Source organism: Aspergillus chevalieri, chromosome 5 (assembly GCF_016861735.1).
Source record: "Aspergillus chevalieri M1 DNA, chromosome 5, nearly complete sequence".
NCBI lineage: Eukaryota > Fungi > Ascomycota > Eurotiomycetes > Eurotiales > Aspergillaceae > Aspergillus > Aspergillus chevalieri.
In genome coordinates this window covers 2,887,470-2,902,027 of record NC_057366.1, presented here as the reverse complement: position 1 = coordinate 2,902,027, position 14,558 = coordinate 2,887,470, and the positions used below count along the sequence as shown (strand labels likewise).

Below are 14,558 nucleotides of genomic sequence, written 5' to 3'. Positions count from 1 at the left end.
CCAAACCAGAAAAGCAAAAGAGCGCGCTAGGTATAAGTAAGAGAAGGGGAAATAAGAAATAAAGAGATTTTTTTTCCAAAAATATTGAAATGCCGTAGCCTAATGGAACATCCTTTCTCTCTCATTCACCAGAATGCACAGAGCGCTTGCGACATCATCTCAGAAATGGGGATTTTGACTTTGTCTTTCATTTCAGGCTGGGTATACAAAGGTTTATGGTGAGAGACTGGTCTTTGAGGAAGAGTATGCTCCTTTTCATCTACTAAACTGGAAGTTATGCTAATTGAGGGCTTCCAGGGCACGTGTTTTCATGTGGGATATTGTGAATGAGGGTTTAGGCAGTTCTATGAAGCAAAGATCCCCACTGGCTACATCTTTGAATATACACTACTCAGACGTCTAATGCTGTACATTTGCTATCTAGAATAGTCTTTGAACGTACTCTATGGAGGATCACCTCGGAACATCAACAAATCATTATTTGATACAAAGAAAGTCGTGATATAGAATCTCAGCTCAGACAACTTGACATCAGAAGGAACCGTTATGGTATGGAGTCTAGACTTGACTTCGGAACGACGTGCAAACATAAAAAAACACAACACCTCCGAGGCAGCGCAACCAGACAGAACCCTAAGGAAAGCGAAAGGAACAGAAAAGGGAGACAGGATATAGCTCGAGACAGAATATTGAAGGCGATTACTGCACCTGGCTGACAATCTCGCTGGCGCGAGACAGACTCTCCACCATCTGCTGGCACTCTTTCCGTCGGCGGATTGTGTAGTCGCTTTCCTTGAGCAAGTCGTCGAGTTCTTGGTTACGGTACATGTTCTCGAGAAGCTCGCGCTGCATCTCATCCTTAGTAAATCTAGCGGATACAGTCAGCATGTAGTTCAAAAGATGCGAAACGGTACAGTACGTACTGGACGAGAGTGTACATAATGGCCTTGGGGACCATGTCAATCATAGTCCGTTTGACGATGTTGTAATACGAGGTGATGAGGAGCTCTGTAGCCATATTAGCTTATGATCCCATAAACGGTGGAGAGTACTCACTGATAACCTCCACTTCAGCACTTTCGCGATCCGACATGTTGGCCGACACCTTGAGGGTCGGCGGCGGAGGCTCCATGGCAGCCGCCTTCTTTTTGTTCTTAGAAGCCCAGAAGCTTCCAAAGAATCCAGAGTTGTTGGTGGTTTCGGGGCTGGTTTCCAACGACGGACTGTTCGCACGGCTCGGGAGAGGCTTGCCGGTCTTCGGATCAACCTGAGTGGGCTTTCCGGCAGCTTGACGTTCATTGACAATGGCCATGGCCTATTTCAGTTAGAATGGATCAAAACAGTGAAAAGCGTTTTGCAAACTTACGCGGTGGCCATTGAGGAAGTCAGGGTGACCAGTGTTGATATAGCATGCCTCCATGTTGACTAGATCCCGCACCAGCTTGTTCGTTGGTTCCATGCACTTCTTGAAGAAAGTAATGACGACGGCGTGGAACTTCTCCTTCAACATAGGGTATCTGCGGAACAGCTGCTTGTTCAGAAGTTGACCCAGGATACGAACAAGCTCGTCGTAGACCAGAGAAATACACTTCAAGCTGGGGTCCTCCATTCTTCTGATCTGTTGCTTGACAATCAATTCGAAAGCGGTGGTACCAACGAACAGCGAGGGCGAGGGGCCAGACGAGTTGTAGAGGAACATCCGAATGTCCATGTCCTTCACAGTGTCGAAAGGATCCACAGCCTTGATACCGTTCGAGTAAAGCTCGTGGAAGACAAAGCTAATACGAGCACCGCCCGACAGCTCAGCGCTAGACAGTTCCTGGTTCCGTCCTTCCAAGACTGTGCGGTATTCGTTGCTAAATTCGGTGATGATGTTGAGGATAATGTTGGCACTGTTGCCCAGCAGCGAATCACCAAGCTGCGAAAGCTCAGAGCTGTACTTCTGAAGGGAGGAGGAAATGCGGGCCTTGATGTCCGGCAGGGTCTGTTTAATGTGCATCATGAGAATCTATTAACAAGTCAGCAAGTGTTCCATGCCCACACAATAAGCGTCGGTTACAAACCAAGTTCAGTTTTCTGGCCAAGTACGGTGTTCCGCAATAAGAAGCCTTATTACGGTACGCCTTGTGGTTCTCGAAGAAGTTCTTCTCGTTTTCCAGCGCAGACGCAATTGGCCGCTTGTTCTCAATATCACGCTGGCCACGGTTGACCACCGGCACATAACCCAGACGCAATGGGATAACCCTGCCCGCAAGAATATCCACAACGTCGGTTCCTTCGTCCATGAGGTCGACCTTAGTCAACACACCAATCGTACGCTGACCCTCCGGGTCCACCTCACGTGCCAGCTGCAAACCGTCCGAGTTCGCCAGATCCTGGTTGGCGGAGGTCACTGCAAGAATGATGGCGTTGGGCTTGCTAATGTACTTCAAAACCATATCCCTGATCTGTCGCTCGATGTCCTTGGGCTGGTCACCGACGGGAACCTTGGTCAAACCGGGCAGATCGACAAGTGTAAGGGTAAGGACGTTGGGCGAGTAGATGCGGAGGTTAATCGGGATAGGCGAGATACCTGCATTCTTGCCAACTTTCGATTCGGTTTCGCGAACAATCTCTTCACGGATTTTGTTGAAATCGTAGAACTTCTGTCCGGGGATGTGAAGAAACTCTCCATACTCGTTTAGGTTCGCCGCTTCGTCCGTTGTATTGTCCACCTTCTCATCTGTCGATCCGTTCACCGAATTCCTTGCGGGCTTGTTGATGAGCTGCAGTACAAGGGGTCTCCGCGTAACAATTCCCGAACCACGAGGAAGACTATACAGCCACTCTAGTCAGCCACTGAAACCACACGCATACCAGCACAACCACCGCACCGCGGCCCGGGCGCCACTCACAAGTCCCGACCAACAATGTTTTCTAAAACCGAACTCTTTCCGCTTGACTGCGATCCGACGACGGCGATCTGAGGCAAATCGATGGGGTTGTGAACCTAGACCAGACCAACAGATGTCAGTACGTGCATGCGGCGGGGCGGGAAGCCGTCGCTGTCTAGACGAAGCTACCACTAGTTCCAAAATCACTATTCACTTACCCCGACTGTCGAAAAGACATCTTGGAGTTTGTTCACCAGCGAGATCAAGCTGGGATCGTTGACGTTGATCCTGTGGAATCCTCGATGTTAGTCAGACCGCTCGGAGGTTTGGCTATCAGGGATAGGTAGCAGGGGGGGGGTGTATGCGCACGAGAAGCCAGTAGGGCTAGCCATGGCTGCCGGAGATTATAGACAGACGCTCCAACCGGAAAATATAAAAACAGGAATTGAAATAGGAAGAATGGGTATCGCTGTTGAGAGGCGCCGTTGGTGGTGGCGGACAGGAAGCGGGAGTGTCGAAGTTGCGGCCAAGTGTACGGAGTAGCTTCGCGAGGTCGATCAGTAGTATGGGGTAGATAGGCTCCGCCAACACGTTCTCGCAGCAATACTGAAGTGTAAAGGGATAAAATGTATAAGAAAGAGCTGCTGTCATTCAAATGCAAGTATTATGGAGAAATGCAAATTCTTACAGAAACTCTGGAGGTCCTTCAGTGCAGCCTGGGACGCGTCATGTGATATTTCAGCCGCGATGCCTGATATCCATAGCAACCCAACAGATATGGAATATCAGCTATGGAGGGTAATAATGACTCAGATAATAGTAAAAGAAAAAAAGAAAATAAATTCGTGACATCGCAAATAACTACAAATGGGAATTGGTTATGCTATACAGGCCTCCAACATTATCGCCCGTCAAAGTGCGCCACGTCCTACTCCATCAATGACAGTTTACACATCCGACACCGAGGCGAAGCGTTCCGTCATGGACTGCAGGACCTTCTCGTACTGTGGCGGAATTAGCATGAGGAACTATTACCAGGGTTTTTCTTTAGTGGCTCACCTTATCTGTAACTTCTTCTCGGTTCTCAGGAAGCTCGAACTTCATACTCCGCAGGGAGGTCTGGATATCACCGGTTGCGTCACGGACCTTGGACCAGTTCTGACCCTGGGCAACTGCCTTCTGAGCCTCGTCATGGAAGCCCATGAATGCCTTCATCATGTACTCGGTCTTCCACAGCGGGCAGAATTGATCGTAGTCACTGTAACCGTTCTGCTGCAAGAAATCGTCCTTCACCATAGCTGCCACGTCCAGCGTAATCTTATCCGAGTCACCCAATGCGGCCTTACCAACCAACTGCACGACTTGGTCCAGATCCTCCGACTTGGTAAGCAGCTCTCGAACACTCTCACGCAGCCGAGGGAACTCGGGGTGGTCTTTCTCGTAGAACTTATCGAGCACTGTCGTGTATTTACTGTAGGACATAGAGGTATTGATGGAGGGGAAATGCTTCCGCTGGGCCAGCTTCTTGTCGAGACCCCAGAACACTTGCACAATACCCAGAGTAGCGCTAGTGACAGGGTCGGAGAAGTCACCACCAGGAGGACTAACGGCAGCGACAATACTGACACTGCCATTTCTTTCAGGGCTGCCCAGAGCAGTACTCTTACCCGCACGTTCGTAGAAGGAGGCCAGCTTGGCTCCCAGGTACGCGGGGAAACCCTGATCAGCGGGCATCTCTCCCAGACGACCAGAAATTTCACGCAATGCCTCTGCCCACCGCGAGCTGGAGTCTGCCATCATGGCCACGTTCTTGCCCTGATCACGGAAGTATTCGGCGATGGTGATGCCGGTGTAAATAGACGCTTCACGAGCAGCGACAGGCATGTTGGATGTGTTGGCGATCAAACAAGTACGCTTCATGATGGGTTCTTTGCGGCCTTCGACTTCGATAGAAAGCTGCCGTAATCATTAGCACTAACACACCAAAGGTCAGCCATAACGTATGTGCGCGACTCACCTCGGGGAAATCCATCAGGACTTCAGCCATCTCATTACCGCGCTCACCACATCCGACATAGACGATAATATCACTGTTGGAGAACTTGGACACACTCTGGGAAATGACAGTCTTGCCGCATCCGAAAGCACCGGGAATGCAGACAGTACCACCCTGGACACTAGGGAAGAGAGAGTCAAGCACTCTCTGTCCGACAACGAAGGGCGAGTCGGATGACAGTCTGTCGTTGACCGGTCTAGGCACACGCACTGGCCAAACTTGCATCATGGCGTGCTCTGTCTTCTTACCATCGAACTCGATTTCCAGGAGCTTCTCCTCCACCGTATAGCTTCCAGCCTCGGCTATCCGGGTGATGGTACCCCTGGCGCGGGGTGGAAGCAGGATCTTATGTTGGTTCACCAAGCTGTTCTCAAAGACGGTACCCCAGATGTCACCTCCGGTAATGTGGTCGCCGACCTTCATCGTAGGCGTGAAGTCCCACTTCTTTTCACGATCCAACGCATTTACCCGAATACCACTGGGGATGTAGATCGAACCGGACTCTGAGTGAATCTGCTTGAGAGGACGCTGAATACCATCGTAAATCGTTTCCATCAGACCGGGGCCAAGCTCGACCGAAAGAGGCTTGCCGGTTCTGTACACAGGGTCACCGACAGCCAAGCCCGCTATAATCCAAGAGAGCCACATTAGCTATCAATCCATATCTCGAGTATCCAAACACGATTATCGACTATCGCAGCGCAAGAGGGGAGCGAATGGGATCGTACCGGTTTCCTCGTAGACCTGGATGGTGACCTTATCTCCATCGACACGGATGACTTCTCCGACGAGCTGACCAGTTCCTACATGGCACTATTTGGGACAGAAGCGTCAGAAAATAAAGATAAAGTCATCGCATCATTGGAGACAACCAAATGCTGATCTTACCAACTCATACATAGCACATCCGATCATATTCTCGGCCACGACGACCGATCCGGAGACGGAGAAGACAGCGCCACGTTCTCCATCATTCGCATCCTTTGCAGGCGCCATGGTGTGTGAAGCGGGGATGCGGATAGAGGGAATTGGTAGAGAAGGAACACGATGTTCGATAGTAGAATTAGTGTTGTTATTGCTGATGCTGTAGCTCCAACTGGAGGTCGTCGAAGTGGGCGAGTCCGGGAGCGGTGGCAGGTTGGCAGGTCCGGGCGGTGATGAGACGTCGACGGTTACAGATGGGAGCTCCTCGTCCACGCCGCGACTGGCTATCAGATCCAGCAGTGATGGCCGTGCTTTAAGACGGTTGTTGACTCCCAAGCCTAGCATACAGAATTCTTTTTTATTGGATTTTTGTTTAGGAAATGAGTTCGCTTCTCTGGCATCAATGACTTTCCCCCTGGAAGTTGTTTACCTGGTCTAGTCTGGGCGTTATCCACGGCCACTAAGATTAATCCGGGAGATCCCAAAGAGGCGTTGCTGAACAGTGCTGAAATCGACTTGGCCTTTTTATCGTCAATATTCCGACGCTTATAATGATTTTTGTCCTTTCAATTGCCGTTCAAGGGCAATCTGCGCATAATGGATAGCACTACGACCTTACTTCCCAACAGTAAGGTCCTCGAATATATCACCACTATATTGTCGAATCTCTTGAAGAAGCTGCATTTCACATCTTTTTAGGATATCGCAGTCAGAAAGCTATATACTAACGAGGCGGCTTGGCCAGAATGACATTGACGACTCAAGGCATATCATAGCTCCTATAACTGTTTCTTCGGCGCTTTCCCTCCCTTTTTCGGTGGCTGATGGCTGTCTCTGCCTCCCATCCCACCTCCATAAACCACATTCCCATTAACTAAGCTTAATATTTCCTCTATGTCTTTTGTGGCAACTGATACAGTCACTGCTTCGGTATTCACATGTTCAGCAGCAAGGCGCACACACTTCAGTGCAAGTTTGTCATCTTCCCTCTGTCCCACATTCTGCACCATCAGGAGTGTGTCTTCGTCCTTTGCTGTCTCCTCGTCTGCAACGAGAAACACACGCGAGTCAACAATGCTCCCGTCTGCGTTCTCATTCAGAAGTTGGCCGGCATCGCGAATACTCCACCCGAGGAAGGGAGACTTGAGTGGAGATTCGACAGGAGGATATGTCACTGAGTTCCTGGTGTATTGATGAAGTGTGTTCCTGTTGTTATCAAGGAGTAGGAGGGATGGAGGGGAGTCGAGATTAATGGCATATTGGTAGGCTTTAGTGAGTATAGATGATATGATCTAAATTATTAGAACGATCATTCAGATGATTATAACCTTCTGTGATTTACGTACTGGAGCCGATATATCACTGACACAAAATATGGCGATGAGTGATTCGCCCATTTTATGATCAATCGTTTCGTTTCAAGGAATATATGAATTGCGGTGCAAAAGTCAGCTGGACATTGGACAAAAGTAGCAGCGACACGTGGATCAATATAAGCAGGGTTGACTAGGGCTACCACCTAACAGTACAATATCATTCAGCATCCCTGATACAATCTACCAAATAGTAGCAAAAACATAGCTAGAATTAGCATAGATCAATGATCCAGTGCAATCATTCAAGTAAATCTCCTCCTGCGCCTTGAAGCATGGCAATGACGCCATGACATCACTGTATCCAAGTTCCAGTTTTCCGGAGCACACGACAGCTTTCTTAAACCCCACGATCCTTCAACCCAGGAACATCCTGGTAAATGCTCACTTGAATCGGATAAAAACTCACCATGGGCGCAGAAGGCTTCATTGCACCGTTGCTGGGCGCCTTACAGGCCTGCGTGTCTGTCCTCCTCACTATCTGCTACGGAATCGCGGCCCAACGACTTCAATTGATGCATAAGGCTTCGATCGACGATATGGCAGGTTTGAATGTCAAGCTCTTTCTGCCTGCGTTGATCATTGTCCATTTGGGCGAGCAATTGCATGCTGGGAATCTGTTGAACTATGTTCCTGTCCTGGGTTCGTGATGACCTCTCTTCTCTTTCTGATGAAGTAAATTGTTGATGAATTGATATATTATGTTAGTTTGGTCGATGATTTACACCGGCGGTTCAATCGGATTCGCATACCTCCTCACGAAGGGATTCAAACTCCCACCCTGGGTTACACCGGCTTGTACCTTCAACAACACCACATCACTCCCGTTGCTCCTCTTACAGTCTCTGGAAAGCGTTGGAAGTCTTCATCCGATTGTTCGTGGTGAAGATACGGTCCCGGATGCAATTCGCCGGGCTCAAAGTTACTTCCTCGTTTGCGCCGTGGTCAGCAAGACTATTGGATACGCTGTCGGTCCCAGGTTGCTTGAGGCGCAGACCAGCAGCGATGATGGACAAGGTAGACGCATAACAGAGGCAGAACAGGGCGATGCCGAAGCGCATCATGCTTCAGCAGCGCAGCAGGAGGATGCCAATGAGGAAACCTCTTTACTCCCAGACCGCGCACACAAAGCAGGTCGTCAAATTCGCAGTCAAATTAAGCACTACGGGGGATTTGTCACGTCGTGCCTCCCAAAACGGGTCAAGCAACGACTTCTGGCGCCATTTGAATCTCCATTTGCAGATGTCATGATTACTTGTACGATAGTCGGCGTGATTTTGGGATCTGTGCCGCAACTACACAAGGCATTCTTTAACCACTCAGATGAGGGTGGTATTTTCAACGCATGGTTAACGTCCAGTGTCAAAAACATTGGTCAGTTATTCACGACGCTTCAGATCTTCATCGTCGGAGGGAAACTAGGTCTCGGTTTTGAACGGATGAAAGGTAGATCTGGTCGTATCCCTTTCAGGGCGATTTTGACTATTTTCCTCGTTAGATTGGTTCTATGGCCTGCGTATGTATCTCACTTCTCACGTCAAGGAAACGCAGCTAACGCTATGACAACAGAATCAGCATTTCTGTCATCTATGCCCTTGCCAAGGGGACAAACATCCTCCAGACCGACCCGATTCTCTGGTTTAGTATGATGCTAATGCCTGCTGGACCGCCGGCGTTGGTGATATCAGGATTAGCTGAATTGGCTAAGATTCCTGAAACGGAGGAGATTGAGGTGGCGAAAACGTTGACGGTAAGATCACCCTTATAACCTTCCTCAATGGAGTCAAGCTAATAGGTTGAAGATCATGTATGCATTGTCGCCATTTGTATGTCTGTCCATCACGGGAGCGTTGAAAGCTTCTCAAGCTGCATTGGATGCGAGGAGTTTATGAGGATGGTATGTGGACGATACTGTATATATTGCATAGAGCTGGTTACAGAGTGCCAGATAGTATGTCCAAAAGTATTGATTCAATGATGCATTCCTCCCCAAGCTACATTTATGTTTCGGGATTCATTCTACATCCAAATAACGCCGGAAAAGACCGATGGATACACGTTAATTACTTTGCATTTGATACTAATACATAATTCCCATCGAACCCAATTATTGGAAGTTAAGATCGTTGGGATGAAAACCGATTTCGTAAACGACATTCGAGCGGAAAGATTCACTTCTATAAATCCCGTGATGGTTAGCCCTCACATCCATCCTTTATCAAGCAATCCCACCAGTTCCTTGTCTGCCAGGATCACAGGGAGTAGGGTACATACTCCGCAGCCCTTGCAAGCGCAGTTGTTGTTGCAGGTGCAGCTCTGGGCACCTCCGCAGGAGCAGTTCGATCCGCAGTCACAGCCCGCCATTATGGATAGTTTGGTGGGAATGGAGTAATAGTTAAAATAGGAAATATGTTTTGATTTGTTCAAAGTAAGGTCAGATGGTGTGATTTGAGGACACCGGTGACAATGCTGGGGGTATATATAGCTTAGAGTGGTGGCGGTTTACATACCCGGGGACCAAGGACGCATCATTATGGCGTCAAGGAGGGAACGGATATCTGGGGATGGTTCCAGCGGTTCCGGAGAGGGGTTCTAGAAGAGAAATACATATGATGCTGCTGAAGATAGCGTGGTGGCTGTTTGCTACTTTATTCGGCCTTTTCTATGCATGGTTCGCACTCATGTACTATCGTACAAGAATACAAATTGCTCAAATGCAATTGTTGAATATACAATTGGTGGCATGCTCTATACTCTGCGGTACATTCCGAACGCAACGTCATAATGTGGTCTGCTTTATTGACCCTTTTCCGCATTCGATATCTTCCGTGGTTCATTTCTAAGGCTTATCCTCAGTGACTGCTACGTTATAAACAAGCCATGATCTTGCCCTGTCTGGGCCTTTTCAAGTGGCACCAAACGGCCCGTCCGCATCTTTCACGCCTAAGAGTCGTCAAGAAATACCCTGCATCAATATGATGACCGAATGGCTTACCACGTAGGTTGCCCAAGTGGAACAGCCTGCCTTTGTCACCATCTGCGGGGACTTGTTGTGTGGTCGATAAGAGCAGTGGCCCTTCTTCCAGCCCAGGGGTGCAATGAAGCCGTACTAAGTACGAAGTACGCAGTGTATCGGGCTGCCATTGCTACAGGAAGGGTCATGAGGGGGTGATGTGTCGTGTGTTCACGGGCCTTGTCTCTCCTGTCGTTCATTATCGCTGTCAGAGGGTCGTCAGCTGCAGCTTATCGGCGTCCAGATGATCATGACGATATGCTACGAAGCACTCCATTGAGTATGAGAGTCTCTCCGACCGCTGCGGAATTTTGGCCATCTCCCATGAGAAATCTTATGAAGTAAACTGTCTTCTTGTTAGCTTGACAATTCTCTTCTTCATTGTGATCTCGGATAAATATTTGAGGGGACTAAACCCGAGGCCTAACAGCCTCTATATGTAGTATTCCTATAGAACAGCAGCAACCCGTTGTAGCGTTTTTATGCGCGCAAGCATAAAGAAAACCCATCTTAATAAACACCGATATCTCAAATGATAATGGAATATCAAAGTCGGTGGTGAAGGCGTAATCTGGAGTTGATGACTGCTCATTCTCTTCCCCCTCCGTGACCCGAGCGTTGTTCCTCTCCGCCAGCTTCCTGGGCCTCTTAACTACATCCATCCATCTGGCTTGTCTTAACCAGACATCTTCCCACTGACCTTTATACTTGCAACTATTTCCAATCACGAGAGTTTTTTATTCCTCCTCCGCCTTCCGTTCCTTCGTCATCGAACTGCTCCGCTTTCCTTCTCCGACCTGATACTGAGCTTCCTCCCAATCCGATAAGAACGACCGCCCCGTCTCACCAATTTTGGAATAACTTGGTGCTATACTCTCGCGGAAACCAATCTGATAAATACATTCTTGTGCTCCTCTTCTCCCAGCCGAGCGAAATCGAGAATCGCCAGGCATTCTGAGTTAGTTTCGAGCTTCAGAACGTGGGTTAGTTCTCCGGCGGTATCCTATCATCAGTTAGTCACTCGCCACTGGTATAGGTCTGCTCGCCTGGTTCTTGAACAAGAGCCGGGTAATAGGGGCAGATCTGACAGACTGCCTTTCGACCTGGCATATAACCGTCCCTCTTCCTCCGCTGCTCCCGACCATCCTCACTCTCCTATTCCCTCCGACGCTACGAACGTGACCCCCACCGCCCAGGGTCGCTCGTCACCGCAGACCCCGTTGGAAACCGATAACAGTTATCGTGGAGAAGTTAGTTTAGTCGGGAGCGTGGACCCTACGGTTTCTCGTCGACGACGCCGTCGTTCTTCAACCACACCTAGTACTTCCGGCTACTCGACATCTGCGGGAACTGAACCTCTTCCAGACGATCATTCGGGAAGCGAACCCGCTTCTCAGGGACAACCACATACGATCCAGTCTCACGCCCACTCAAGGAGCCCTTCGCCGTCTCCTAAGCGCAGACGCCTGTCCAGTATGCGGCTCGACGGTATTTCGAGTGCAAACGGCTATAGTCAAGGGTCAAACGGCACTGCTTCGTCTCCATCGCGGAAAAACGACCAGACCCCATATGTGTCGTTCAACGGGGATACACCTACAAACGGACACGCCAAACCATCTGCCAACCTTCCATCATACTATGGCCATGATCGAGAGGAAGTTACCCGGATTCTGATCCAGAGTCTGTATGAGTTGGGATACAACGGAGCGGCGTCATTACTAGGCAAAGAAAGCGGCTACCAGCTAGAGAGTCCAGCAGTTGCTAAATTCCGCGGTGCTGTATTGGAAGGGCGATGGCCGGAGGCTGAGAGTATCCTACTCCAGTCGTTTTACCCTTATAATGGGGGTTCTGGAAAGGCTGGCCACAACAAGGAAAAATTATTACTGGCAGAAGGTGCCGACAAGAGTGAGATGCTTTTTCATCTTCGACAGCAGAAGTTTCTAGAGCTTTTAGAGTCTCGGGATCTAGGGGCCGCGTTGATTGTTCTTCGCCATGAATTGACCCCCCTTAATTACGACATCGGACGTCTTCATGCTCTTTCTAGGTGTGTGATATACGCGGAGGATTTTCTTCCTTGGATACTGACCCTTTCCGACCAGTCTCCTTATGTGCCCGCCTGAACATCTTCACGACCAAGCCGGATGGAATAGTCCCATAAGTAGTTCCCGGGAGCGCTTATTATCTGAACTCTCCAGTAAGAGTCCCCAAGAGTCGAAGGTGGAAGAGATTCTAATTGGCTATAGAATTCATTTCGCCGTCTGTAATGATCCCGGACAACCGTCTTGCTATATTATTAGATCATGTCAAGAAGAACCAGATAAATCAGTGCTTATATCACAATACGGCAACTCCCCCGTCCTTATACTCGGATCACATGTGTGACAAAGCCGATTTCCCTCTTCAAACCGCAATAGAATTGAGCCAGCACTCGGACGAAGTATGGTTTTGTGAATTCTCGCATGATGGCACGAAACTGGTTACGGCGGGCCGGGACCGCAGTGTGATAATTTACGATACGAGCACATTTGACGTGCTTCATAAATTGACGGAGCATGATGACGGTGTTGCGCAGGCTAGTTGGAGCCCTGATGACACCAAACTGATTACCTGTTCTCAAGATAAGGTGGCTCGGGTGTGGAACGTCGAGACCGGCCGTTGCCTTTTGACAATTAAGCACCATAGCGAACCCATAACAGCTGCCGCTTGGGCAGCTGACGGAGAATCTTTTGTCACCGCTTCTCTTGACCTGGAATCGCAACTCTGCCATTGGAGCATCCGTGGCCAAGCTCTCTACATGTGGCCACGAGGCTTCCGTGTCCAAGACTGTACCATTAGTGCTGATGGGCGACGATTGGTCGCCGCGGACGTTGAAGGAAAGGTGCACGTTTATAATATGCACACGCATGAAGAAGAATACTGTCTACCCATGAAGAGCAAGCCGACGTCTATTGCCATCAGTCGAGATTCACAGTATATGCTCGTGAATCTGTCCGAAGGTCAGATCAATCTCATCGATATCGATACGACAGAAGTTGTCCGTCGCTTCCAGGGGCAAAAACAAGGCTCCTATGTTATTCGGAGCACATTTGGTGGAGCTGCTGAGAACTTTGTTATCAGTGGAAGTGAAGGTAAGATACTTCATTTCCTGCTCGTCCCGTTCTATTACTAAAAAAAACATGTCTAGATGCTTGTGTGTACGTGTGGCACAAAGAGAACGGGGTCCTCGTCGAGACATTAGAGGGACATATTTCTGGCTGCGTGAATGCGATATCTTGGAATCCTACAAATCCGGGCATGTTTGCTTCAGCAGGTGATGACTGCTTGGTCAGAATGTAAGTAACCTCCTTTTCTCCCCCTCGCGTATCAGACTAACGAGAACTCGCAGTTGGACTCGAGAGAGTGATATACCACGTAGCACTGTCCGTGGCATTCAAAGAGCAATGGCCTCGAAGTTCCTTCCACGTACAAGCGCCTTACGGTCAACTTCAAGCTTCCAATAATCTCCTCGCCTGGAATCCGTTATCTTACTCTTTCAGTATCGATACTCTAATGCAATCCCATAAGATCTCACCATTTGCTCATCTCGCATATATATAGGTTTAGGTTCCAGTTCCCAGTTCAGTATCCCAGAGTAACAAGCATGGGCACGTTTATTTCATGCTTATCATCGTCTTCATGCACATTATTTTATTCTCGGTTTTGGTTTTCAATGGTAGGGTGTGTTTCCTCGCGTTTTTCTTTACTGGAGTTATTGCTTTCTGCTGTCGTCTGTTTATGTACTAGACCCAGACCCAGACTTGCATAATCTATGAGGAATTTATGAAATATAGTGGTTTACCTTACTTTCAATGCCGGGTAGAGAGCATAGATGGATGCATTTCATTGTATGCAGCCAGACCAGGTAATAACAACCAGAGAGGGAAAAAAAAAATAAAATAAGCAGATAGATACTCCAAAATACTTGCAGAACCCCGGGAAACAAGCAGAATAGACAAAAAGCAGTTATCTAGACGAATCACGACGTACCGAGGTCAGTTTCTATTCCAAACAAAAAATTCGGAATGGATAACTCACCAATTTGGTATTTTACCCTATCCTCCACGCTATATTTGGCCCTTTTTCCCTTTCTAGATCTCTGGTTCTCCGCTACATACGCTATGTAGTGTAGTACAGGCGGGTATATTCATTCTCCTTTCCGGCTCATGACTTTCGGTATCCTTCTAATATCAGAGTGGTAAAGGCAAGGAGAGGGGAACATTGTATAAGACCGTGGACATGTCATATCGTTAATTAATCGCCAATGATAGCGGGCATTTCTC

The 14,558-nt window shown here is 48.6% G+C and overlaps 4 protein-coding genes across 4 annotated transcripts; 2 read left to right on the top strand and 2 right to left on the bottom strand.

Annotated features, from left to right (window-relative positions):
- Nucleotides 1-699: 699 nt before the first annotated feature.
- On the bottom strand, nucleotides 700-3,265 carry VPS1 (dynamin-like GTPase vpsA; the record flags this gene model as incomplete). Its single annotated transcript, XM_043280798.1, has 8 exons — nucleotides 700-868; nucleotides 924-1,008; nucleotides 1,057-1,315; nucleotides 1,367-2,008; nucleotides 2,064-2,814; nucleotides 2,895-2,989; nucleotides 3,092-3,161; nucleotides 3,243-3,265. 8 exons carry the CDS (start codon nucleotides 3,263-3,265, stop codon nucleotides 700-702), a joined length of 2,094 nt encoding a protein of 697 aa, XP_043138341.1.
- Nucleotides 3,266-3,820: 555 nt separating this feature from the next.
- On the bottom strand, nucleotides 3,821-6,198 carry VMA1 (H(+)-transporting V1 sector ATPase subunit A; the record flags this gene model as incomplete). The annotated part of the gene is made up of 5 exons (XM_043280796.1): nucleotides 3,821-3,877; nucleotides 3,933-4,829; nucleotides 4,891-5,555; nucleotides 5,658-5,742; nucleotides 5,818-6,198. The coding sequence occupies 5 exons, from the start codon at nucleotides 6,196-6,198 to the stop codon at nucleotides 3,821-3,823; spliced, it is 2,085 nt and encodes a 694-aa protein (XP_043138340.1).
- A 1,438-nt stretch (nucleotides 6,199-7,636) lies between these two features.
- On the top strand, nucleotides 7,637-9,118 carry ACHE_51015A (Auxin Efflux Carrier superfamily; the record flags this gene model as incomplete). Its single annotated transcript, XM_043280795.1, has 4 exons — nucleotides 7,637-7,868; nucleotides 7,935-8,742; nucleotides 8,796-8,976; nucleotides 9,029-9,118. 4 exons carry the CDS (start codon nucleotides 7,637-7,639, stop codon nucleotides 9,116-9,118), a joined length of 1,311 nt encoding a protein of 436 aa, XP_043138339.1.
- Nucleotides 9,119-11,714: 2,596 nt separating this feature from the next.
- On the top strand, nucleotides 11,715-13,739 carry ACHE_51014A (uncharacterized protein; the record flags this gene model as incomplete). The annotated part of the gene is made up of 5 exons (XM_043280794.1): nucleotides 11,715-12,283; nucleotides 12,339-12,433; nucleotides 12,483-13,367; nucleotides 13,424-13,571; nucleotides 13,625-13,739. The coding sequence occupies 5 exons, from the start codon at nucleotides 11,715-11,717 to the stop codon at nucleotides 13,737-13,739; spliced, it is 1,812 nt and encodes a 603-aa protein (XP_043138338.1).
- Between the last annotated feature and the right edge of the window lie 819 nt (nucleotides 13,740-14,558).